The sequence below is a fragment of the Peromyscus californicus genome, unplaced genomic scaffold (assembly GCF_007827085.1).
Source record: "Peromyscus californicus insignis strain IS unplaced genomic scaffold, ASM782708v3 Scaffold_16__1_contigs__length_79575227, whole genome shotgun sequence".
In the NCBI taxonomy this organism is placed as follows: Eukaryota; Metazoa; Chordata; class Mammalia; order Rodentia; family Cricetidae; genus Peromyscus; species Peromyscus californicus.
The window spans coordinates 75,973,808-76,001,518 of NW_026294458.1; the positions used below are offsets into that span (position 1 = coordinate 75,973,808).

The following is a 27,711-nucleotide window of genomic DNA, read 5'->3' on the forward strand; positions in this document are numbered from 1 at the left end:
TTTCCTGGTACAGATCTGTAAGTGACCCCGGGAGGTTTGGGCTGGGAAAGGAGATCATTCTCTGATGTTCCCCCAAACCTATGTGAACAGTATAATTCTCAAAAGTACTGCTACATCCCAAATGACTAGTATTATTTAGTAATAGCACAGATGTTTGCCAGCCATACAATCTCTCTTGCAGTTACTCAGCTCTCCTCACAAGTCAGAGCAGCCACAGGCAATGCATGCACCAATGATATGCTGTGTTCCAATGAAACTACATATGGACCAAGATTTGAATTATCATTTTCTTTTGAGACAAGGTCTCATGTAGTTCAGGCTAGTCCCAAACTCTCTATGTAGTGAGTATGACCTTGATCTTCTGATCTTCCTGCCTCTACTTCCAAAATGCTATAATAGGTGTGTGCTAACATGCTCTCCTTATGCAGTACTAGGGACCAAACCTGGGGCTTTGTGCAAACTAGGGAAGCCCTTTACCAATCAAATTGCATCCCTGGCCCCTGAGATTTGAATTTTATATGTCCCCCAAATATTTTTGGTTTTTCTCCCAACCATTTGTAAGTATAAAAATTATACTTGTAAGTGTTAACTTGAAAGAGTATAATAGGTTAGACTCTCAGCATATTGGTGTGCCAAACCTTTTCATAATAAAAACATCCCATGTTTATAGCCTCATGACTTGGGTTTGAGACCAGGATCTATCATTTATTGTCCTGAAGCTTTGGTGAAATTACTCAGTTTGCCCAAACTCTACATCACCAATTATGGTGATTATAGTGCTCAGCCTCTTGTGCATTAGAGTTCCATGAGATGATTTGTGGGAGTGTTCTGAATTTACTGTACAATGTCAGGTAAAATATTGTTTTGTTTTTAGGTATGCACTGTCAAAACTGTACACATTGTCCAAGTCCCTTAGCAACCTTCCAACAGTCTTGACTTCTATATGACATTTTGAATAAAAAGTCTCCTCTGAGACATTGAGGGTAGACATATTGGGAAGAGGAATGTTTCCCTCTACTCTGAATTACAAGGTGACATTTTCTTAAATATAGGTTGGACATAAACTCTAACTCAAGATAATGTTTTTTAGCTGTGTTGTAATTTAAATCAATCTATTATGTCAATTTTGCTTATGTTTTCCAACTTCACAGCTATCCATTGAGTTGAAGTCATAGCAATGAGTGTCATCGTAATGCTGGTCACGTGGGGGGTCATTTCCTTGGAGCTGCCTTCCCGGCTTTTGTGTCGTTTGGAGCATTTCTGAAGTCAGGGAAAGAAATGCAAAGTGGACTCTCAGCAAGTTGTCTCAGTAGTGATTGACTCTGTATGTTTTCATGGTTTCTCTGAGCTAAAGGATCTGGTGTTTTTTCAGCGTGCTCACGGAATCTTCCAAAGCATTCTTGCTCTCCCTGTCGTACACCTCGGTCTAACAGTCTCCAAACACTCCAAAGATACCATCTTAAATTCAGACAGAAAAGCAAACAGGTTGGGGAAGAAAGCAAGAATTGTGAACATCTAGGCTTCAAAATGAAGCCACACTTAAATTTAAATTAGAGTATAATGAAAAAAAAAAAAGGCATGTCCGAGTCCTATCTTGGTTAAACCTGTGAGAGAAAAGTTGTGCTTAAGAAATAGGTCGGCATTTTGATACAGTAGCTAGATCTCTGTTAGGAAACTTAGACACTAAATTAAATCAGTAGGTTTGAAATAGAGACAGAACAAAAGAGAGGGTTCTACCTCATGGGCATGGAGTCACGACCATATCCCAACATGATGTTCAGAAGGACCTGAAAAGGATGAACTGATTCTAATGTGTTAGCACAGGCGTGCTGTGTGCCCTGGGGACTGGTGGAAACAGCTGTTTGTTACATAAAGTCAATCTGTAAATGTATAAACACTCTTCCTATTGCAAAGTTAATGGGGAGGGGCGTGGTCAGTAGATTGAGGAGTTCCAGGATCTCTTCAGCACCTCCCTTCCAGACAAACCCCAGGGAGCTCATTTACTCTGTCAGATTGGGGTCAACTATGGCAACTGTTGCCTCTGAGTTCCAGGATCTTATCCAGCCCATGGATCTCACTGTGCTTTATGGGAAAAAATGACTTGGAGACACCAACTAAGTAGCCAAAAAAATATCAAGGGCTAAGAAGGGTGGAGTGAGAGAGGCAAGGAGGAAGAGAGAGAGAGAGAGAGAGAGAGAGAGAGAGAGAGAGAGAGAGAGAGAGAGAGAGAGAGAGATCTACTGGTTATGGATCAATTGATGCATTAATAGGCTTATGTATTTTCCTAGCACTTGGTCTGTTGGTGGAGAGAGGGACTGGGATTGTGGACTAGAAAGGGGAGGTGTTGGGGGTCCCTTTTGTTGAATTATCTTAATGAAAAACCCCATTTACTACTTGCTGCTTAGAAAATTCAGTCCTAATGACCTTCTTTCAAATTTTAACAGTAGACACAAAATACACTGTTAAACCATTTTCTCAGTGACTGTAGAAAAATAGACACATTTGATAAGGACATTCTAATATAAGGTCCTTCAGGAGCGCCCGCCTCTTAAGAGTCTGAGCTCGTGTTACACACAGGATTTTCTTCCACTTCCATCACCAACCACAGTGACATCAAGACCATGAGAGGCAGAGAGAGACCTCCCATCAGAGCGCCCTGCAGAGGTCACACAGGCCTATTGTCCAGGTGTGCCGAAGAGCAGGCAAGAAGCCATCAGCTTCAAAGCGGCTCTTTCAACCCATCAATAGGGAATCTTTTGTCCTTCAAACCTCAGTAACAGATTTAAAAAGGCCCAGTGAGTCTTCAAGAGCTAAGTCAGTAGACATTTGGCATGTTTTCGCCATCTTCTTTGTGCTACACTGGCCCTGCCCTGGGCTGCTGCAGATTGGTGCCCCGAAGCAGAGCATCTTTCATAAGGCTAAAACAAGGTCAGGCTGTGGGACCTCCCACAGGCTCTTGGGAATTGTGTCAGGCTCTCTCCTCCACCATCTCCTGCTTAGACTGTGCAGAGTGAATCTTGGCTCATCTGATAAATAACCAATGCCAAAAGGAAATGCTGGCAGGCAGGGAAGGGCCACAGCCAATAGCTTTGTGTTCCAGAGTCAGCGCCAGGAAATGGTTGTTTGGGTGGCAAGATTCCTGCAGAGGGAGAGGAGCAATCCAGATGTTGGATGGAGGAACCACTTCCCATAATTCCTGGGGCATCTGTCTTATAGACAAGGAACCGAGACTACAGCAAAGCCCTGTGCAGTCTGGTCAGGGGTGGCCAGGGAGACAGGGGAACAGCTAGTTTGACCTCTTTGACCTCCATGGTGCAAAGTCTCACACTGAGCACATCTATCTGTAGGAGCTGAAGTCAGTTTAGATCCCTTCGATGCATATTTGTGGTGGGCGATGGTGTTCAAGACAAACAGTTTATAAATGTAAAATCAACGAGAAAGATCGGTTACTGTGCAAAATCTCCGCCTGCCTGACGTCTCGTTCAAGATTCTCTTTCCAGGCTTACTTTTCATTTCCTTTTGAATTTAGATTATTACACATGTTGCCTGCCTTCCTTTGTTCGTTCATTCCTTCCTTCTTTGAAGATCAAAATGAGGTTTGATTGTTGTTGATGTCTGTGCTCTTTTGGTTGAGAGACGCTTGGATTAGATTTCAAAAAGTGGAATGCTCTCACACTCTGGAGGGATTTGCCACAAAGATGGTTATCTACTCTTTGTATGCCAAATTCTGGTCATTTCATAATAATAACAACAACCATGATGATAGAAGATTAAAAAAAAAAACCAGTGTAAGAAATGGTAAGGCCAGGTCCCAGGGACAGGCATGCCGGATGAAGTTGGAGGGCAGGGAGCTGGTGATGAATACTGTCATCTCATCCGCTGCATGCCTTCCTGAGAGCCGTGGCTTCACACCCAAGTCCTCGCCTGCTGACTTGCCATGGCCCACATGAAAAGCCTGCAGCTTCTCATAGAAGACGACATAGAAGAGCAATCAATGGATTTACAGAAAAGTTCTTAAACTGCTGTACTCCAAAGGGCTAGAGTTCATGGGAAGGGACATGTGGGGCCGCGCTAGAGTTCTGTTCCTAGTCCCCCAGGCTAGTCAGAGAGACCTTTGTTGTCTATAAACAAATGGCATCCATTTGGTAAATGTGTCACAGTATATCAGCATTTTGGATGGTGGATCGTGCCATCTATTAGACCTCTGGACTGTTCCCAGACCTATGGCTTATTAGATTCAACAGAAGGATCACAAGGGGACAGAATGGCACCCTAGCAACTGTCAGCCTGGGGCCTGGAACAAAGGCCATGCATTTAGGGGGCCAGCAGTCAAGGAGATCAAAATAATCAAAAGACAAGGTAACAAAATAGAAATACCCACTGTACATTGGGAATCTTTTTTTCTTATTTCTAAAGTTATATGTCTAAAGCTACATGAATGATACATCTATGTACATTACCAGGAGTTCTGCTCCACAGTACTTTTGTGCATGCTGAGTTTTGTTACTAATTGCCAAAAGAAAATAATTCCATAGGGCAGATCTATGTACAGTGGTCTATCCTTAGCTCACCTGGGTCCTGCACCCTCAGTGTCTGTGTGGGCAAGAGCCTGCCCTGTGCTGGGTGGGCCCTATAAAACCAAAGAGACTATTCTGTGTGACCTATGGCCACGGCAAGCAGGTGACCTTTGTGACACTGGGTAAAATCCCTGACAGCTCTTTTGAGTGATTGGTGTTGGATAATGACGTGGGTAAGTGGCTAAGTCTCTCCCGTGGGTGGAGACCAGGCCTGGGCCACAAATGAAGGGACCTGTACCATGACCAAATCCCTGTCTGCTTGTCCGTCTGAACATCTGAGAGAGGGCAGGTAGGCATTTTACACCTTGAAGATTTGTTTTCTGGAAATGCCAAAATTAAATATAAACCAATCAAGATCAAAGTAAGAGAGACAGAAAAAGAGGGGAATGAGAGACAAGGAAGGGCCCTGTCTGAGTGGGAGGGAAAGGCTGACCCGGCAGGGCCTACACTTTGGATTCATTCTCTAGGTTTGCCACATCACCATTCCTCTCCGTTTGTTCTTCTGGGTTCTTCTCTTCCTCCTCTGTCTCCAGTTCTGCATGTTGGTTCAGTTTGCTGGACACAGACCAACTCAGGGGCAGCTCTGCCCTGTTCGCCAGCTCGGCTAGCTCTTTGGCACTAAGGGATGGGGTGCTGGTCTCATAGGTCTCATGGAAGCTGTTGTAGTCGACTTCATAGAACCCATCTTCCAGCGTTAGGACGGGAGTGAACCGGTAACCCCACAAGATCTCACTGGTGATGTAGGAGCTTCGAGCTTGGCACGTCATTCCTGTGGAGAGGAGAAAAGGGGCTTTAGGATACAGGAGTTTGGGCTTTCCAAGGCCAACGAGACGCAGGGACCTGACCACAGCTGTTATGTGCAGACATTTATACTGTATTGTGACCTGTATAAGAGGATGACAGCTATGGAGATATCTTTCGCCGTGTAGACATATGCCATGAAATTCCAGGACTTTTTGAAACTGGCAAACTAAGTTCAAGCCCCCAAATCTCATGTACACGTGGGAGATTACTGTCCCCATCAAGCTGTCTCTTGACTGCCTCCCACACATAGTATCATGCGCATCCTCCCCACACAAATCTATCCACACACGCATACAGACATTAATCAATAAAACAAATTAAAACACTTATAACTTGTTAAAGTGCAGAGAATAGGTGACCATAGAGTGTTCAGCCACCAAAGGGGCATCTATGTCGCACCCCCCCACCCCCCGCCCAAAGGCTCAGAGACCTTTACAGAAGAGGGGACAGAAAGATTGTAAGAGCCAGAGGTTCAGGAAAGACTGGGACAGAATCTTCTGGACATCACAGGACTGTCAAACCTATGCACTCCCAGCAGCTGTGGCTGACTGCACAAGACCAAGCTGGTTAATGTCCTAGCTTGGGATGGAAAGGGGTTCATGGGCTCCCACCTCTGACTGAAGGATTCTGGATAGTTGATGGCTTTGGGGTGAGGGAGAGTTAGTTTTTTTTCCAGGAAGTTGCCCCTGGTGGTTTGATCACATTCTAGTGGATGGCTGCATAAGCAGAAGGAATGGACATAATAAATTGAGTTGATGGGTTATTAAAAAAAAAAGAGGACATGAATTGGTGGTGGGTAGGGAGGGCCTGGGAGAAGGTAAGGAGGGGAGTTGGTGCTGAAAATGATCTAAGTACATTTTATGACATTCTCAAAAAATTAATAAAAACATTTCTTGCAAAACCATGAACAAAATAAAAACAAAAGGCATGTAACAGGCCCCTAGATCTTAGCACAGCTGATGCCAAGATGGAAGTGCCATTCAGGCTGTAAAATGCAGCACTTAGATAGTACCTCCTGCTGAATGAAAACAAAGGCCTAATCCATCAAAATTTATAGTTCTGGGAAAGTCTCTAAACGTACTAACCTTGCTTTTTGGCTTCTGTAGTTCTGCTTCTGGCTAACAGTTCATGTGAAGTATGTCAACTCAGGATATAGTTTCTGTGTTCAAAAGCTCACCCTGTGAAAGGCTTGGTGCTACACTAGAATCCTGAACACCCAGTGTAGTGAGCAGTAGGCTAATAAAGATGTTCTATTGGCTTAAACCCATGTCTGAGCATTCTTCTCTGATGGATACTCTACAACAGGCAATGAGAAGACAGTTTTCAAAATACTGAAAGAAAAAGATTGTCAACCAAGAATTTTATACCCAGCAAAACTGTCCTTCACAAAATGAAGGAGAAATGAAGACATTCAATGAAGGGAAATGGAGAAGAGTCATTGCTAGCAGTTTTGTACTGCATGGGATCAGGAAGAGAGTCCTCCAGGGAAACAAAAGGAATCTGGGTGATAAATCCATGTGAAGAAATAGATGCTGGTATAGAGAACTATGAAAGAAAATACATTTTTTCTACAGTATAATTTTGTGCTGAGTACATTTTATGGTAACAATTATGTTACATTCTATAATACATCATGGTTTAATTACCAAATAAAACAAAGTAATTCAAAAGTGTGTGGTCTGTGCCATCCTCACAGCCTGGGAAGGCTTAGCCCTGAGAGTACACCTTTCACACCTGCCCAGGCAGACCCAGTCACATTTCACAGGCTTTCTTCATTACCATTGAATTTGGATCATCCTGTCCCTGCATTCAAAAACCAACAGAGGATCAGCAGTACTGCCTATCAACTCTTTGTACCTGACTGGAAATCAACGAAGATGGGAAAACAACAAAAAGAGAACCAAACTTCCCCTCAGCAGAGGCAGGCTAGACTCTCACATCAGATGTACAGCAGAGGCAGGCTAGACTCTCACATCAGATGTACAGCAGAGGCAGGCTAGACTCTCACATCAGATGTACAGCAGAGGCAGGCTAGACTCTCACATCAGATGTACAGCAGAGGCAGGCTAGACTCTCACATCAGATGTACAGCAGAGGCAGGCTAGACTCTCGTATCAGATGTACAGCAGAGGCAGGCTAGACTCTCGTATCAGATGTACAGCAGAGGCAGGCTAGACTGTCACATCAGATGGACAGTCAACAAGAGAAGTCCATGTATGTGTGTGTATATATATGGATGTCAACAACAATAATTAAAGAGGTCAGAATTTGAGACGGAGTGGGAGCATGCTAGGAGTTTCAGGGGAGAGGGAAGCGTTGAAATAACATAAGTACCACATTTCCCTCTTACCTTCTGAGGCAGGGTTTCTCACCGAGCCTGGAGTTCACTTTGCTAGACTGGCTGGCCAGCAATCCACAGGGATCTTCCTGTCTCTACTTCTCCCACATTGGGATTACAGGCATGCACTGCCATGCCTGACTTTTTATTTTATTTTTTTGTATGACTTCTGGGGATTGAGTTCAGTTCCTCATGCCTGTGCAAGAAACACTTTACTGACTGAGCCAACTCTCCAGCCTCATTTTTCTAAAAATTATTTAATCTTACAATTTCTTTGTGGAGAACATCTCTGAGTCCCTAGTGAGTTTCCCAAGTGTTCCAGAGAAGTACATGGAAACAGCTCGTCTTTGGGTATCCACTTATCTCTGAATAAAACCACAAGGGTAAGCAGTGTAAGCTCACTCCATCTCAGAGCCACAAAAACACACAGGCATGTAGCTAAGGAACCTGTAGCAAAACACTGGGACAGACCCTGCATAATTTAAATTTAGCAGGCAAAGCTCTAATTTTAGATTCAGTGACAAGTTACAATGGGAGAGGTCTGTGTGTAGAATAGTGACATGATGAAAGCCATCCTGCGAGAGCCCCTTGGGGCACAGCCAGAGGTGTCAGCAGCAGACAAATAATGCACCAAATCTGCCTAGAGAATGAGATCGCAGGAAAGTAAACCACTCCACTTCTGAATAATGTAAAACAGACCCACATTGCCGACATCCCAGAAAGAAGAGGGACTCCGGTACAGACGCTTTGCCATTTCACTTCAAAGACCAGGCTATGTGACAGGCTGTTTTCCTTTCCTTCCACCCTCCTGCCCATCTCAGGAAGAGCTGTTGTCAATCAGCACAGTCTATGATGCTGTGCATGACTGTGCTGGAGTCCCAGCATTGGGCTGCCAGCTGTGGGAGAACGGTACTGGTGACACACTGAGCCCAGTGTCAGCTGGAAGCAGGGCAGTGCAGTCTAATCCAACACGAGGATGTGAACACAGCTGAACCTGGTCATGAACTACAGCCACTCCTGCGTTACGCTCGGGCTCAGAGTCCCTGCTACACACATGGAGCTTCCACAGTGCCTTTAATGCGCACTGTGCTCTCTCAATGCCTTCAAAGCACACCATGCTTTTTCTAACCTGGGGTCTGTGCTGGCTGGCTTATACTATGCAGAAACAGATTGAAATGCATATCTTAAAAAATGACCTGAGGAAAGACATTCTATGTCTGTACTCTACTCTTGAGAAAGAAATTGGTGCATTCATAATTTAAATACTGAATTAAGTAATAATGTTGTTTACTGAATGTTGCTGTTTGCCAGGAACCGGATGCTGTGAGCTGATGCTTCCTGGCACCACGTCTGGGCTGCAGATGTTAGAGAAGGATCACCTGGCAAGAACTGCATGATTGCGGAGAGTTGGAATATTGTAGACTAAAAACCCAAATTATCTCAGGCTATCTCGGTCCCTATAACAGCCAGTTATTGCCAGCCTCTTCATTGACCTGACAGCTTTGTGGTTATCAGGTTAAAACTTTGGGGATGTATTCACTCAGCAGGCCACTAGTCTACTGACTCAAAGGCTAAGAGCGTTATCAGGTGGCATCTGAGGTTTCCCTGTTTGGCTGGTGCTCATCCGGCCACTGTCCCCCTCAGTGTGCCCGGCTGAGCTTTGCTTTATGACTGTCTTCCATTCTTTAAAGTTCCTGTAGCCACTTCCATGGTGGAACATACCATTCACGGAAACTTAGATCCAGATTCCTGCGCCGTAGTCACTCAGGTAAACTGTGGCTTCATCCCTTTGAAGACGAGCCCCGTTTTGTATGCAGGAGCCATCTCATCCTTGCAACAGCCCCTGAGTGATGCTGTAGCCATCTTTAGTCTACAGGTGAGCAGACTAGACAGAGAGAGGTGAAAGAACCCCGGGCAGTGCCGTGCTGTGGACTCAGTGGTGCGATTCCAAACGTCCTGTCTTGAAACCCTGGCTGTCTATGGTGATTGGGTCTCACAGGATTGGTCCACTACCCTTGTCACCTCTTTAGCACAGGAAAAGGCTAGGTGTGGTGGCAGTGTCCATTGGGAGGTGGGGGTAGGAGGATCAGGAGTTCAAGGTCATTCTTGACTATATAGCAAGTTCCAGGTCAGCCTGGGCTGTATAAGATGAGACCCTGTTTAGAAAATTAACCAAGGGAAAAAAAAGAAGGGGAAGAGACACCAGAAGGTGGGCATCCTCTTCCTGCCCCAGACATACAGAGAAGAGGCTGTGTGAGGACCTACCCAGAAGAACATTGTCCACAAGCCAGGGACAGAGCCTTCCCAGGGGCTGCTGCTGCTAGGGCTCAACTCTCAGGCTTCTGGCCTCCAGAGCTAAGAAGAGAAGAGCCTGCCACGGAGTCTCCCTGGCTGTGGTGCTTTGCTCTGGCCACGTGACCACCACAGTGAGAGGAACCTGGGAAGGAACCTCAGTGAGGGGACTCTCATCTGGGAAGCTGGCTCCAAAGTCTGTGGTATTTCCATAATATTTTTCAATTTTTGAGGACAGGGACCATGTGCTAATTTTGGTCTGTGTTACTCTTAGAGCATCGTACACTTCAATGTTTGTAATGTAACAGTCAAAATAGTGTGTATTATATGAAATAAAGTAGAGTGTGTATGAGTTGTGTGGGAATGCTCTCATGGGTGGTAACTCTGCAGCCAGCCTACCCCTGCCCACTGTCTGCTCCACTGTGCTTCTCCCATCTGGCTATTTTTTCCTCTACCAGATGTCCTTCATCCTCTCTATGCCTCCCTTGTCTTCCACACAAATTCTGTATCTTCAGGAAATTACTTGGAAACACTAAAGCAATATTTATTTACTTATTGCTTGATTGTGTGTGTGTGTGTGTGTGTGTGTGTGTGTGTGTGTGTGTGTTCATAGATCAATGTCAGGTCTCTTCTTTGATTGCCTCAACTTCATTATTGAAGCAGGGTCTCTCACTTCACCCTAGATAGAGGTCCTGGATTTGGCTAGTCTCTTGAGACAGCCTACCCTGGGGACCCCCTTTCACCGAATTCCAGGTTCTGGGGCTATAGTCTGGCTACCATGTCCTCCTGGGCTTTTTACTGGGTGTTGGGTATCTGAACTCTGGTCTTCACATTTGGATGGTAAATGCTATTATGAATGGTATTGTTTCTTTGATTTCTTCTGAATGTGTTTTTCATTTGTATACAGGAAGGCCCCTGATTTTTGTGACTTGATTTTATATCCTACTACTTTGATAAATGTGTTTGTATGATGTAGGAGTGTTCTCATGGGGTCTTTAGGGTGTCACACATGAGAGAGTTAAAATGGAGTTACCCTATAAAGGGGTGACAGTGCCCTTACTAGACACCATAGGCTAACAAGAGCCCCGAGCCAAGAATGGGTTACCTCATTTGAAGTTATTGGTCAGTGAGGCCTCATAGACCTCCAGACATCACAAGCAACTGACAGTGTGGTTGGTTATCCTCCAGAACTTGACAGGAAGGCCCTATTGCTGAAGCTACCACACAGATGAATCATAGAACATGGAGAAATCAAGTAGGCACTCACTTGGAGGCATCTCCCTACTGGCTAGCGCTCTTATGATAGAAGGAGCTATGCATACTACCGGGGGAGAAAAGCAATCATTGACCTTACCCAGCCGGGGACCCTGGAGGATACAGTGAGGACTGACCTGGCAGGACCCGCCCACCAGTGCAATAGCGGCACAAATGCCGTGGGAGTAACCAACCACTTCCTGATGCAATGAAGGCCCCCCCCACAATAAAACCCACACCCAGCATCATCATCTGGCAAGAACCTGTGGCTGGATGGGTCATAGGCTCTAGAACCTACAACCATTATTCTACTAAATAGGTATAGTATTAATCTGACTTCTAATGGCTTTTCATTATACCTATAGGTCAATGCCTCTCTCAACCCTCATCAGAGATACTTTTATTTGCAGTAGATGGTTATTAACCCAGAGACCTACAACTGGCTGAGGTGCAGAGAATAAGAGACTGCAGGATGATCAGCCCCCAGTGGAACATCTGCATCACACTCCCCCGTCCAAAGACTCAGGGACCATTGCGTAAGCGGGGGTGGGGGTGGTGGTGGGGGTGGGGTGGGGGTGGTGGTGGAAAAACTGTAAGAGCCAGAGGCAGAGGGTGACTATAAGGAAACAGTGTCCTCGGGACACAGCAGGGCAACTTCACGTATGAATTCACAGTAGTTATGACAGCGTGTGCAAGACCCGTATAAGCTCAAGCCGAACCAAATCCCAGCATGCAGAGGGGAGGTGGGAGGTGGACATGAAGAGGGGCTATTGGCAATTGTTAGCTGCCGGGAGGGTCAAGTTTTCTGAGTGTAGCCCCTGCTAAGTCAACCAAATGTCCAAGTGTACGTGGACAACACACACTGGGCCTGATAGGTTAAAAAGAGACACAAAGTTGGGTGGGTAGGGAAGGGTGGTGGATCTGGGAGGAGATGGAAGAGGGGGTGAATTTGATCAAATACAGTGAATGAAATTCTCAAAGAACTAATAAAAAAAGCAAAAAAAATCTTTAAAAGTTCAAGTCGTAGCCGGGCGATGGTGGCGCACGCCTTTAATCCCAGCACTCGGGAGGCAGAGCCAGGCGGATCTCTGTGAGTTCGAGGCCAGCCTGGTCTCCAAAGTGAGTTCCAGGAAAGGCGCAAAGCTACACAGAGAAACCCTGTCTCGAAAAACCAAAAAAAAAAAAAAAAAACAAAAAAACAAAACAAAACAAAAAAAAAGTTCAAGTCGTGAAAACACACATATACGTGCAAAGAGGTCATGAAATACCCTCGCTCAAACCTCAAGTCGCCATTCATCTGCAATTGGCTTCATCTGTTCTTTTTCAACATCCAGATCCTGAAGTCCCAAACTGCACATTTACCATTTACCCTAGCCTACAAAGCAGGGAAAAGTGTTGGAATCAATAATTCTGCTGAGTGACTGCTTGTGCAAGGCTCACATACCAAACCAAGGACCTGACATTCTTCCACTTAAAACAGGAAAATCCACGTGCCCTTATTCAGACTGGAAAGTCCCTAGTACACACCACCTAGTGTGAACCGGAACCTGCCACGCACCTGGAAGTCAATCGGAAACTTTCCCTGCTTTCAAAAGTTCTCCCCTAACAGAATGTCCACCAGTCAAAACAGTCTTAGTCCTTCCCCCATCACTGTGTTAAACTGGCTCCTCCAAATCCTTCATTTCTCCAGAAGAAAAGCGATGGCAGCTGACAACTGCCTTGTCTGCTCCAGGCCAACAGCCTTTTGTGAATTCTCTCTGTGCTGTTTCTTTGACACCACTGTCCACAAACGGTGGTGAAAGTGAGTTTTCTTTCTAACCTCATACCGTTCCCACTGAGGTCATGCAGTCAGTCTTACATCCGAAAGTTATTCCATTTTGTTTGTGGTCCCGTTGCCCATTAGACAACTAACTGGGCTCATTTGTTCCTGTTCCTATTCCTCTTTCGGGGTTTACTTTAGTTATTTCCGTTTTTTTTAAAATTGTAAATCACTTGAATGATTAAAAAACTTGGTCAGCCCCAAATGATTTGTCCAGCGAAGCCTCACTCCCATCCCTCCCTGCCCCGTTTTCTCCCCACCAGTGTTCTTCTTATTCCTTGTTCTTGCCCTGTGATGGAGGGATGGCTGACAGGTCCCTTTTGCTCATCTGAAATCAATGAGTGTGCTCATCTCCCTTTACCAAAAGTGGGCACCTGGGCATGGGAAGGGAGCACACCGAGAGACATGGAGACAGACCTCGGAGTGGCTATGTGATCTTGGCAGGTGGCAAAGGATGCCCTTGCTCAGTTGCTGAGAAATAATGCCCAGGCTAGAGGTGCAAGGTGGAATTTCACACCCGAAGCTCTCAGTACAGGTGTGAACTGTGGATCCCTAAAGAGGTGAGTGTGTGTTTAAAGAGCTTTCAGATTGCCAGGTGCAGGGTCTTACGCCTGTAATCCCAGGACTTGAAGGTGAAGGCAGGAGCGTCAGGAGTTCAAGGTAAGTCTTGGCTACGTTGTACTTTGAAGTCAACCTGAGTGACACGAGATGCCATCTCAAAAACAACATCAAAGAGTTTGCAGGATGTTTGAGTTGTGCTGACTGAGGCATCGTGACTTTGTGGAGAGATGGAATATTGTAGATCTAGAAGCCAAGGTTGTATTAAGCTGTCTTTGGTCCCTCTTTGGAGCTGTCTGTTGTTGGCCTGTGTCTGGTATTTTTGTAGTTTCTGTGTAGGGTAGTAAACTGGAGGCCAGGCTGGTGGTCCTCTGGCCTCTATCAGCCTCAGGCTGGGGGTAAGTTGGCACTGAATCCTGGAGGGGAGTTCCTGCCTGCTGAAGACAGAACCTGAATTTCATGGGAGCTTTCCTCACAATCTTGTCTCCCTACTTACGATTCCACCAAGTTCTTTTGTGATTATAGGAGCTTGTATAATTTCACAGGAGAACCACATTCTTAAGGACCCATGTCACTTTGAGTGTCTAGAGTTTGTGTTTCTAGAGGATACAGCATTTGTGTTTCGGCTTTGCATAAACTATTTATTATTTCAGAGTTGTGTTTATTTACTGGCCAGCACAGATCTCTGCCTGAGGACTCCCTTGTCCCCTCCCCTCTCCTTGATGGCCTGTGAGAACAACAGCGCTCACTGTAGACTGAGCAGTGCTGATCAAGAGCGCTTGTTCCTCAAAGTGTCTTGTTGTTTGCTGACTGGTTCATAGGGAACAGAAGCCCAGTGGGCAGCGATCTGGCACTCCGGTGTTTCTCCTTGCTGTTGATGTCAGGCTTACTGAATACATCCTCTGAACGTCTCTGTTCTCTCTAGTGCTTGATTGTCAAAATCATCTCCACTGTCTCCTGGAATTTAGCTGTTTTTTCAGACTGCAGCTCTGACCACTTTACTCCAGGACCCTTTAGGGAATCTGAGGAGATGCACAGATCCTTGTCTCTTACAAACACATGTTGTTTTAAGAGTCAAACTGCCACCACATGCATGACTTCAAGCACAGCTGGCTTTGTTGACTGGGTTTGTATGACGCTCACAGAAGGAGGGACGGGGAGGACCCTGATTATCTAGCCTCTTCTCAACCAGTTGGGTTCAGTTCTGCCCCAATTGTACATGGCCTCATGAAGAGGCTGGAAGTGTGTAAGTTGGGAAGAACTGGGGAGGGGAGTCCATTCTGTGACTACTGGGGAGTCATCATCCATGCTTAGCTGGTGCACGTTTCTCACTACACTGCAATCGTCAGCGCTGGTCGCAGGCCTTAGTAGGGGTCCCGAGGGCAGGAACTCTGTCTGGGCTCCACTTTGCCTCCTTACCTCAGTATCAAGTTTGATAATATACACAATTTTTGGAAATGACTAAATAGATGAAAGAACACAGATGGCAATGATTTACTCATTCATCTTAAATTAATTGAAGACCTGTGTTGTATCAGGCTCTCGGATGGACTCTGTGGGTAGAAAGATCATGGTCCCCAGGTTCATCAGACTCACATTCTGCTGAGAATGAAGTAGACATTCAGATATGTAAAGCTGCAATTGTGGTAAATGTAAGAATGAAAAGTAGATGTTTTTCATATGACCACAAAAAAGGCCACTTGTACTCAGATGTGAGAATTAATAAAAATGTCCCCAAGGGTATAATACTTGAGGTGAGACTTGAAGACAAGTAGGGGGGAGATGGGGCAGGAGTAAGGTCTGTGTGAGCAGAATGACCACCAGTAGACAGAGGAGCTATTGAAGGAGGAGTCCTGGGACACCCCAGAAACTAGTGGGTGTAGGACAAGATGGAGGGAGCTCGATCCCCAGGGAAAGTGTCACTCAAGCTGTAGAAGGGAAACACCTGGGAGGAAGGGATGGTAGAAAGACGCGGAGGGAATAAGCAGGAAGTTAACGATACACTGGAGATGACATCAGAGACCCCAAGGTTAGGTCTGAAGGAGAGAACCCCTGGGTGTTCACTGCTCTGACTGTTGGCCGTGGAAATACCACGTTGTAGATTTTTCCTGGAGTCTGGATTTACCTGGAGGAATGAATGTGGAGGGAAATTTTGAATTTTGCCTGTGTCCACTGCTATTCTTGCTGACTTCTGTTTGTGGAGGTCTGGATCTATGCTTCATGGAATGATGAAGAAAGAAGGGGACCAGGGGTCATGTCAACTATGACACACTGTGTGGTGCACACTTTAACCCCGAAGTTACCGTGGTGGCTTTGAAAGCTGAGCTTCTGTTAGCAGAAATAAAGCTTTCTTGAGAGAAAACAAAGGGTTTGGGAATTCCAGAAGCCACATGCGTGAGAACAGGTTTCCTGGTGGCAGCATGCTGGCGCCACTAAGGTTTCTAAGAAGCGGCTCAGAGCCCCCAGCCCTGGGCTTGGTCTACATACAGTAAGAAGGTCAAGGTGGGAAGTATGAGATTGGAGGGAGAATTAGAGAATGTTAGGGATTCAAGGTCTAGTCTGGAGGCATTCTGGAAGATTCCAGGCATCACAGAGCAGTCTGGGCCTAGAGAAGCCTCACCACTGGAGCTTTCCAGCAGGGGCCTGTGGAAGTTGGTGTTGAAGAGTGGGTTCCTCAGTGTGTGTATGTGTGTGTGTGTGTGTGTGTGTGTGTGTGTGTGTGTGTGAGTATACATGTGTGTAAACCCAGTGTATTCACATGTGAGTGAATGCTAGTGCACAAATATGTGTATGTATGTGGGCATGTATGTATATATGTCTGTGTGTGCACAAGCTTGTATAGGCATGCATTTTTGTGCATCCACTCATATGCATTTGAAAGGCTGGTACTTTCTCAAATCCTCTATTGAGAGGACTTGTGGATGAGGCTCTGAGAATGAGCAGTGTCCCAAGTGATATCCCTGGTTTGGGGAGCCTCAAGGGACAGGGATTCATCTGGGCTAGACCCTCCATGGCAAAATAACAGCATGCCACCTGAATTCAGATCTCTCTTAGGGTAGGGAACATGGTGAACAGCAGCTTGTCCAAATTAACTGTTTGAAAATAAAAAAGAGTTGGGCTGGGGAGATGTTTCAATGGATAGGAATGCTTGCTGTATTAGTCAGGGTTCTCTAGAGGAACAGAACTTACAGAGTGAGTCTATCTGTCTGTCTATCTGACTATCTATCTATCTATTTATCTATCTATCTATCTATCTATCTATCTATCTATCTATCTATCAATCAATCAATCATCTATCTAGCTACCTATCATCATTGATCTATCATCTTTCTATCTAACTATCTATCATTTATCTATCTATCTATCAATCAATCAATCAATCAATCTATCTATCTATCTATCTATTAGAATGGCTTGCATGCTGTGGGCCAGCTAGTCCAACACTAGCTGTGTACCAATGGAAGGTCCAAGAATCCAGTCTCAAGCCTGGATGTCTCCACTGGTCTTCAGTAGAAGGAGGCTCTAATACTATTGAAGAAAAAGACTTGTCGTTGAGAGTGAGAGCAAGCCGGCAAAGAGAGAGTGACCTTCCCTCTCCTATGTCCTTTATATAGGCTGCCAGCAGAAGGTGTGGCTCAGATTAAAGGTGTATCTTTATACCTCAAAATACCAGAATTAAAAGTGGATCTTAGCTGGCGGTGGTGGCGCATGCCTTTAATCCCAACACTTGAGAGGCAGAGGCAGGCAAATCTCTGGGCTACAAAGGGAGTTCCAGGAAAGGCGCAAAGCTACACAGAGAAACCCTGTCTTGGAAAAAAAAGTGAATCTTCCCACTTCAATGATTTAATTAAGAAAAAAATCCCTCACAGGTTAACTAAAACCCTAGCCACTGGGTTTTAGTTAATTCCAGATGTAGTCAGTTGACAACCAAGAACAGCATCACAGTTGCCATGTAATCATGGGGACCTGAGTTCAGATCCCAGCACCCATGTGAAAGGCCAGGCCTGGACACACATGCATCTGTAACTCCAGTGGGAGATGGAAAAAGCTGGGTTGCTGGGGCTCACTGGCTGCAAGACTAGTCCAGGTTCAGCAAGAGACTGTCTCAAGGGAGTAAGTAAGGAGTGGTAGAGAGGGACAGCTAATGTCTTCCTCTGGCTTCAGTGCACATGCACAGGCACATGCCCCGTGTGCATATAATATACACACACACACACACACATGCAGGCACATACACATCACACTCATGCATGCACACACACATCACACTCATGCATGCACACACACCACATACACACAAGCACACATGCATACATCACACACAGACACACACACACACACACACACACACACACACACACACACACCCCTCCCAAAGAAGGTGAGTTATCATTAATGGGAAAATTTAAGTTTCTTCTCTTGGGAAATAAGGCATTTAAGAGCAGTTAATTTCTATTCCAGAGAAATGAAGTCAGTTCCATTTACTTATCTCAAGTGTTGTCTATAAATCATAAATTCTCTTGAAGCAAATTTAAAAAATTTGGCTTGGAATTCTTAAAAGCCTTCCTTTGCAAATAAGACTCAAAAATATAATGAGAACACCTTCATTGAAGAGATCCTGACTGTCTCTGGCGGGTTGACAAAGCTCCGGGGAGGCGTGTAGCCCCTGCTGTCTTTTTTCAACAGATTTTAAGATTTTACACACACACACACATACATACACACACACACACACACACACACACACACACACACACACTCATATCTATGTCAAACAGACCTCTAAGTTTACGTTTGATAATTAGATCAATGAAGAGATTCAGGGTCACTATGGTTAAGAGGTGGGGTTCACCTGAGATAGGACGTTCTCACAGGCCCGTGTGAAGGGCCTGTGGGTTTTCACCTAGTGTACCAGTGAATGGTTCTAGAGGCAGGTTCTGTGCCTGTGAGAAGACCGTTGCTTCTCTAGCAATCGAGGGCCACAGGTAAAAGAGACAAGCTCTCGATACCTTCGTCTCCCTTAACTAAGGCCTGTAAGTGTCAGTTGAGTAGTTCTGGAGTTTCTCCTCTGTGATTGGCTGTTGAATGACCCTGCGCCATCCCTGACTGCTATTTCTTCCTCCAGGGCTTTCAGGATTCTCCCCCTGGGGCTCTTTGGCCTCCTGTCCCACCTACAACACTCTTTCCAGATGATTTTTATATGTGGCTGACCTTTAAACGCACATCTCTAGTCCTGACCTCATTCCTGATCTCTGGACCGCTTTATTCTGCCTCTGTTAGATCTCTTCTCCTAGAGGACCTAGTAAACGCCCTGGAGCCTACATGGGTAACACTTCCCCTTCAGACCCGGTCCTCACCCTCAGTCTGGAATTCAGCCAATTCACTGTTACTTGGACCCAATTCTTTCCCTGGTCTCAGCATTCAGTCCCTTAATGCACACAGCTGACGCAACATTTGGAATCTTCTGGACCCTGCGGCTCTTCTTCACTGCTGTGGCCTGCCTGCCCCATGCCACCCCATCTCCATTCCACCACAGCAGCCCCACCCAAGCCTCTCCACTCTGCTTGGTAATCAGCTCCTGGTGTGATTCGGGAGTGACCCCAGAGCAGGCAGAGAGGCCCTGTGTTAGTTAGGTGTTTGTCAGAGCAAATAAGACACCAGAGAGAATGGCTTGTTTTGGCCCACAGTCTCAGAGACTCCGGTCTGCAGTGTCTTCACTCTGAGTTCCTGGGCAGCTATCATGGTGTGAGCATGTGGAAGAAGAGCTCCTTTGTGGCAGACAGGAAACGGAGAGAGCAACACAAGAAGGGATCGGGGAAAGAGACCAGTCCCAAGGAGACAGCCCCAGTGACTGACACCTCCTTTCACACACCCCAGTAATGCCAACATATAAAGGACCCACTAAGAGATGAACGCATTCATTGGGTCAGAATCCTGGAAATCCCGTTACAGACACCGTAGAGGCAGGCTCTACTAATCTGGGCATTTTTAAATGCAATCAAACTGATAATCAGAATTTACTACCACACGCTCCTAGAATGGAATCCAAAGTTCCTACAGCATTTTTTTTTTGACGTCTCTACTCCCCCTAAGTGTGATGGTATCCTCCCTGCCTGACCATATTCTTTCTACTGGCTGATGACTGTGTCCCTGCAGGGAGCCAGGGTCCCTCCTCCAACGGGCCTTTGTTGATGCTCACACTGGATCAGGTCTTCGCTGCTGGCACATCCATCACACTCAGCTTGTCCCCTCATGGGGACGTTTGTAATCCTTGACGGAATGACTCTTCTCTGACAGAACACAATTGACAATGGGGACTGAGTACATCTTGTGGTAAAGATTTAGGGCACGAGAGTCCCAGTGTAACCAGTGTTTCTTATACGAATAGCCCTTCCCATTGACACAAATCCATCTGATGTATTTACCCATGAAAAACGTAACATCGTGAGCAGCTGTGGATGGACGAGGCTACAATGGGAAACTTGCGGGTCAAGGACCTTCTGGTTTGCCCTGGGTCAGGGCTAGCCGCAAAGGAGGTAGGACCACGCCGCTGGCCGGGGATGGGATAGAAGAGGGGGCTAGCAGAGCCTTGCGGGTTGGCAGAGCCAGCCTTTGTGTTGGAATCTCCACCAGTCACTTGCAAGCAAGCTCTGGACTAAGGTTGTGTTATTTAAAACACTTTAAGGTTTGGCACTGCTGGGCGGTGGTGGCGCACGCCTTTAATCCCAGCACTTGGGAGGCAGAGGCAGGTGGATCTCTGTGAGTTCTAGGCCAGCCTGGGCTACAGAGTAAGTTCCAGGACAGGCTCCAAAGCTACGCAGAGAAACCCTGTCTTAAAAAAAAAAAAACCCAAACAAAAAGATTTGGCAGTTTATGGAGACTTCTGCTACCCGCCCCTTACCCTGAGAACTCCTCTTCTAACTCATCTGTTGCTGCACCGTGTGCGAGCCTAGGCTGTTATCTGGAGAGGTTCAAGGTGTCGAAGGGGCTCCTGAAGTCAGCAAGCTACCAGAGAGTAAAAGTGTTAACTGAGTTACATTAATTTGCCAAAAAATAGAAATTCATTAGCACCCATTAAAACAGCGTGCAGCTCCCAGAACCAAGATGCATCTCTGCTGCCTGAGACGCTTGTGTCCATGGATCAAGGTAGTAACTGGATATTTTACTTGTGGAAAAGACCAGAATGCGCCAGCCTCAGCCTGGACATCCCCTGAGCACTGTGTGGGTATGAGGAGGAGAGAGCCTGGGGGATGCTCAGGAAGCAGGGCTTAGGCCTGGCTCCTCCCCTTCCCGACCCTTGCCTTTCCACGATGGTTTCCTTTTTAGTTCGGTCTGTATCTTGGGGCTGACTTTTGACGCCTTCTGCTGAGCAACAAACTTTCCTTGTTCTCTGAGGACCCTCTTGTCCTCTGCCTTGTTAACAACCTGTTAAAGAAGATGCCTCAAGCATGTTTGCAGGCACAGGGGTGAGCCACGATCCAGTTTCCCACCCTCCTTCTCCACTGTTTCATTTTTAAGATGAGTCTGAGGCCCTTCTCAGTGGGGAGAATCAGGTCTGAGCAGGCAGCAAGTGAGAGAATTTTGAGTAAAGAAAACAAGTGATTTTCTTCAGCAAAACAGACTTTAAAGGATTTTTAATAAAAAAAAACCCAATGGATTTTGAAAATGAATATGGCATTTACAGAGTGATTCTGAAGTCCTCTGCCAGTGTCTTAGCCCAGCTTCTGTTGTGTTGACATGCCTGAGACAAAGCAGTCTACAATGAAGAGTGCATTCTGTAGTTTATGGTTCTGGAGGCTGGGCGGTCCAAAAGCAAGGGGCCGCCCATCTGCGCATTGTCTACTGGGGTCTGCCATTGCTATAACTCAGAGAGTGGAAGGGGGGCAGGTGGGCAGGAAGGAAGTAGGGGCAGTCAGGGTGGGGCGAACTACCCAGGTAGCTAATCCATCCATCTCCCTAGGGAGTCATGAGTTCCTGTGTGAGGACTCTGCCCTTGTGAACTAAGTGCCTCCCACGATGTCCTGCCTTCCCTCACTGCTGTGCTGTGGGATGGAGAGTCCTCTCATGAATCCATGGAGGGCATACTGCAGCCACAGCAACCAGAAAGGTGAGATAAGGAGGCATTTATAAAATGGTCCATCTAACAAGTACAATCTTAAACTAAAATACTGGGCAGTGTTGGGGAATCAGTTTGTATTCTATATATTTATAAAGTCCCTGGAAATTGGTGACAGTGTGCTGGATGAGCCATGTTCAGAAAGTAAGCTTCCTTGGGAAAGGTCCAGTGCAGTGCCCCAGGGCACATCTTTAGCCCTTCCTCACTAACCTGATTATTTCCGCTCCCAGAAATGTCTCATGACATCCACGGGCTGAGCACAGCCTCTGGTTTTTCTTGTCATGTACAGGAGGGAGCCCAGGTCTTTAGCTAACAGTGGGAGGTCAGTGATGTTGGGGGAGAGTCTGCTTATGACTCCGCTCAGGAGCCTTCATGTTCTCTTCACACTTGGAATATTTTCCAGCTTGTCAGAACTTGGTTTTGTTTACAGACTATAAGGCAAGCACTCTGAAGCAGGACATCCTCGTAAATGCCTGTGTAAGGATGTCAGGATGAGTCTCTTAGTCTACATCGTTTTGTTGATCTATTTGTCTAAAGCATACATACCATCTAATCTCCACATTCCTTATACCAACCCATGTAGCCAGGCAGTGGTGGCACATGCCTTTAATCCCAGCACTCAGGAGGCAGAGCCAGGAGGATCTCTGTGAGTTCGAGGCCAGCCTGGTCTACAGAGCGAGATCCAGGACAGGCACCAAAACTACACAGAGAAACCCTGTCTCGAAAAAAAAAAATAGCAACTGAAGTACAGCAGAGACTCTGACAGTACCAAGTACAGATTTGGGATGTTTAGTGAGAACCAGGTACTTCCAGGCACAAATGAACACCTGATATGACAGCACCTCCCCCAGCCCATGCCACATCTCACCACCAGGGGACCAAGTGCTGCCCAGACCGCTGGGTTCTAGTGCTAACTGTAGTTGCCATTCACTTTATTTTCACCTTCCGAACGTGTTAGCATCCCAGGAGGATGCAGAGCTTGGTCATTTATTTGCCTCTGGTTTTAAGACAAGGGAGAACTGGACAACACACTGTGCTCCTCTTTGGACCGATCTCTGTCCTTTCGTGTGCCCTTTCCTCCTGGGAGCAAGATTCACCATGTCCCAACTGCTGTAGTCAGTGTAACGAGAGAAGATACCGGAGAGCAGGACCGGCACTTCTGCAGTTTGCTTAATTTTCACCGTGGCGCTTCTGTGGCACCATGGATCAGATGAGAGGGGAGGGTGGGACCTTTCCATCTCTCCTTGATGGCAAGTTGTAGAGTAGATGGTGTCATACACGAGTGTCTTATACACACAGAGCATTTAGCATCTTCAGGATGTGTTTATGAAGCACAGGCTGTTATCATGATGCTTATTATAGCTTGACGGTGCTGATTCGAGCCTTGGTTTTTAACTCACTTCTTTTTGATCTCATAAAGACTCTTTTTGGTCTTTCTAAAGACTTGGTTGAGGTGCATGTGTGCGCGTGTGTGCGTGTGTATGTATATATGTGTGTGTGTGTGTGTGTGCAAGTGTGAATGTGTGTGCCTGTGCTTGCATTTGTGTGTATAGGACAGGGGAGCAGTTTTTCAGAGTAAGTTTGTGTATTAGTTACTTTTCTGTTGCTGTGAAGAAGCACCATGACCAAGGTAACCTATAGAAGGAAGAGTTTATTTGGTTTACAGTTCACGAGGGACAAGAGTCCATCATGGCGGGAAGCAGCGGGCATGTCAGCCAGGCAGAGGCTGAGGACTCAACACTGGAAGAATACAGCTGAGACACGCGTCTTTAACTCTCAGAGTCCTGCAACACGATCATGCCTCCTAAACCCCCACAAGCAGCACCCCCATTGGGGCCCAAGTATTCAAATGCCCCAGACTACGAGGGACAGCGCATGCAAACCAGCAGAACCTGATGCTCGGACACTGGACTAAGACAATACTTGGTTTTCACCTCTAGACTTTTGCTGACCCTGTTGTGAGAGGCAGCATAGAACTTATTCACAGGGTTGGTTTTCAAATGCAGACGGACCAGCCCAGAGCCTACATTTCTACAACCACCTCCATTATGTGTTCTCATAGTCTGGGTCACCATATACCTGCTCTGGTCACCCCAGGGCCAAGTGTCAGACAGCCTGGGGAGACAGTGTTGCTCAGTCTCCTGAGACAATCCTAAGCCAGGAAAGCCATCGATGCATTCTCATGGAAACTGAAGGCTGGCGCTCCAACTGCCCTCTTCTCTTCTGCCTTCTGACTGATCTGATGCCTGCCCCCAGGGTGGGGAACTGTGAGTCACAGCTCTTTTGAACAACCTGTTCTGATACATTGATCACAGTGCACCTCAAATTTCACTGATTTACTCCACCAGTGCCTGCATACTCTGGCCCTGCAAGGTACATCAAATTCCCGCCAAGAGCCGGGCAGTAGTGGCGCATGCCTTTAATCCCAGCACTCAGGAGGCAGAGGCAGGCGGATCTCTGTGAGTTGGAGGCCAGCCTGGTCTACAGAGTGAGGTCCAGGAAAGGCTCCAACTACATGGGAAAATCCTGTTTCGAAAAAACAAAAACAAAGCAAAAAAATTCCCGCCAACATCTGATTAAATATATTTGTTTACACAAAGGTTTTCTCTGCTCCTTGTGGGACAGCTGTGGTCTGTGCAGATCTGCTGGGGTTTGGAGCATCGTCCACTTGTTTCTAGTTTTGCTTCTGAGGGAGAAGAGACGTCACTTTTCACCTAACAATAGTTTCCCCAGGATAGATGTTAGAAAAAAAAACTTAAAAAAAATTGAGCATTTAATCGCTTGCGAGCTGTGACCCATGGTCTCCAGTCATGGAGGCGGACCTCACACTGGGGCTGCCAGTCTTTCAAATGTAATTCTGCCATTCTACTAACTGGGGAGCCTCCGAACTTGCTGACCCAGGCTCGCAGAAGGAGTTTGAATTTTTCAAAAGTGACAGTTACTGTGACAGGAAGAGGAAAATCCATTGTCCCTTCTCCCATGTCCCTAGAAACTGAGTTAGCCAAGGACTGTGGGGAAGGACTGAGTGTCGCCATCTACTAGGTAAAGCAGAAATCATGTTGCCAAGATTTGTGTGAAATGTGGAATGTCTGTTGGCCACTCCCTCTGGGCATTTCCAGAGCTTTCTGCTGAGACCAGGTGGGTCTGGGTAGGAAGGAGGTGAGAATCTGAGGCTTAGGCAGTAGGCACCCCTGTGTTGAGTTCTAGTTCTGACCCACTTGTTGTGTGCCTTGTAAAAGGTTAATTCATTGCCCTGACCCCCAGTGCAGGGAATGAACTGTAAGATTAGGTGTGAAGGGGAGTGATATGTTTTCTATGTTTCTGTGATGTGCACCACAGAAGACCTGGGGTGTCTTGCCGGACCCACGACTTCCAGGAAAGAGGGCAACAGCCCCACACTTCCATTGTCACCTTCTTCTCCCCAAAGGACCTTGCTGATCCTGGCTGTGGAAATTCCAGGTGGCATCTGAGCATCCTGGTCATTGTCTCGGTCTGCAACCCTAACCCACTTATGAACTATGCAAACTGCTGTTGGCCGTCACATAGCCTGCCTGCTGCTTTCCACCTGACAGTGTCTTTTGTTTGACTCACTACCATTTTCAACCCAGTTTTGATGGAAGTCCTACCTTCTCAGCCAGGTTTTAAGTCCCTGGAGTTTAGTAAATCTCTTGGCTTTGTACTTTTTTGTGAACCAGTTTTGTTCCCTAACCAGGTCACTTCAATAGGATGTTGTATCGTCTGCATACAGAACTCAATAAGTAATTAATGGTAGCCACTAGATGATGACACTTGACAGCAACTCAAACGTGGAAAACATCATGGATTCTACAGCACTGTGAATCTTGCTTATTTTGAAATGTCTCAGAAATCAGGTGAGAGATATATTTTCTGATATATACATGTCTATGTACCCGAAGTCTGTAATTTGGTAAGTATTCACACTTAGCATCTGAGTCAGGTACTGTGTTGATCTGGGGACAAAAGAATGAACAAATTAAGGGGCAAAATAGATGGCAATGTGGTTAGGAACACTTGCTGCTCTTGCAGAGGACTGGAGTTTGGGTCCCAGGAACCACGGAGGGTGATGTACAAGCACCTGTAACTCCAGCTCCAGGAGCCCTGGCCTCCATAGACATCTGAGTTCACATGCATGCATTCACACACACACACACACACACACACACACACACACACACCACACGTACATGTACACACACGCACATGCACGCACACACATGTACATGTACACATGCTCAAAATTACTGTTTTAAAAAAATAAAAAAATAACAAATTAGAAGCTATAAATGACACTTTCCTCTTGAAGCTCCCCCCCCCATGCCCCCGGCCATTAGCCCTTCATTCAATTGTTGGATTCTACCATTCTTCTGTATTTGAGTTCTATGAGATCCTACCCATTAGCTGTAAGCTCCTCATGAAGGTGTGTGTGTGTGTGTGTGTGTGTGTGTGTGTGTGTGTGTGTGTGTGAGAGAGAGAGAGAGAGAGAGAGAGAGAGAGAGAACAGACACATCATACACATACATCTCCAATAATAATGTGGACCTTTGAGCCAACACCAACATCTTCCACAATGGAATCCAGATTACTTTCTGAAATAATAACATGACATGAAAATCAAGGCTATTTGTTTATACAGAAGCTAAGTGAACACACTAGCTGTTGTTTTTAAAAAAAGCACATGTATTTTTTTTGTGTGAGAGTATTATATGTGTAGTATGTGCATGCGTAGTGTGTGTGTGTGCAAGTGTGTATGTGAGGTATATGTATGTATAGTGTGTGTTAGTGATGCTGAGCATTAAAGAGAGAGAATGGGAAGAGGAATGATGTGAAAAGTATTTGCAAAGTAAAAAGTCTTATTTGTACACATAATCTTAGGTTCGGGTTACATTGGCCTCCGAGAATCCTGTTTTACTCCAGGGACTTCCCTAGTTATCAACGGAAGCTGAGCAATTCCTGGTCAGCCCTGGTCAGCCCTGGTCAGCCCTGGTCACAAGAGGAGACTGACTGACTTCAGTGCACAGCACAGGGATGGTGCTCTCCCACTCACATAGGTACCCTGATCCCAGGAACATGGCAGCGGACCCGACCACAACCTCATGATCTCAGTTTCTCCCTTTGAGTTCTCACGGCATGTGGGGAGTATTCCCGAGGGATGGGTCGGGTGCGGCAAGGACACGTTACATCAGTGGCTGCAGGACGATGGTGACTAGATGCAGAGAAACATGGCTGTGCCATTCCCAGATGGTTCGCCCATGCTGTCCCCAGCTGCCATCCCTTTCCGTGCCCGTGCCCCACGAAAGGGTGCATACTCTCAGCCACTAGCAGCTCATCTGACTGTTGCGGTCCCACCGTGTTGCCTTCAAGGTCCCTGAGATCTGCACGCTACCTCCCATTACCTTCAGGCTCCTCATGAACATAAGCAGCCTACCTTGGTATCCCAACCAGCTGCCTTGCCTTTGGCCTTCCACCCTGGCTAGCGTCAGGCCCCATCTCTTTAACCAAAGGCAGCACCTTGCCTTCTTGCCCTACGTAGGGGGAAATGTGGCAGGGCCAGGTTTGGACCCAAGAATCTTGTTTTCATCCCAACGTGCTCTACCAGACGGTGGCCTGTAGAGTAGACAAGGCCTGGCTGGTCTTGGGTTGGGCCACTGTCCTCAGAGCTGAGATGGGAGGAGAGCTAGGTACTTCATGCCACCTTGGTCTCCCATCTCTCTGCTTTGGGGAGGTAGGGTGCCTTTTGTTCTTGCTTCCTTCTCCCTGCTGGAAGAGACTGGGAATAACTGAGGTCCCCCCCCCGCCCCAATCAGATGAGTTGAAGGCCTCAGAAGGCCAGAGCATTCAGAACCCATGCCCTGGCCTGACCAATGGCCCCAAACTGGGATCTGCAGTTTGGAATCATAGGGTTGGTTGTGTGGGAACTCCTGGGCCTAACGGG

At 46.4% G+C, this 27,711-nt stretch overlaps 1 protein-coding gene across 5 annotated transcripts in view; it reads right to left on the reverse strand.

Moving 5' to 3' along the window:
- Positions 1–27,711, reverse strand: part of Kcnj6 (potassium inwardly rectifying channel subfamily J member 6) — a 254,856-nt gene that overhangs the window by 11,592 nt on the left and 215,553 nt on the right. For 3 of the 5 annotated variants that reach the window (XM_052741282.1, XM_052741280.1, XM_052741283.1), the window contains exon 4: positions 5,059–5,346. In XM_052741282.1, the coding sequence (XP_052597242.1) occupies positions 5,059–5,346 (288 nt within the window). Of the gene's footprint in view, positions 1–5,024; positions 5,347–27,711 lie in introns of all 5 variants that reach the window. The other 2 variants (XM_052741278.1, XM_052741279.1) reach the window with 1 other exon arrangement.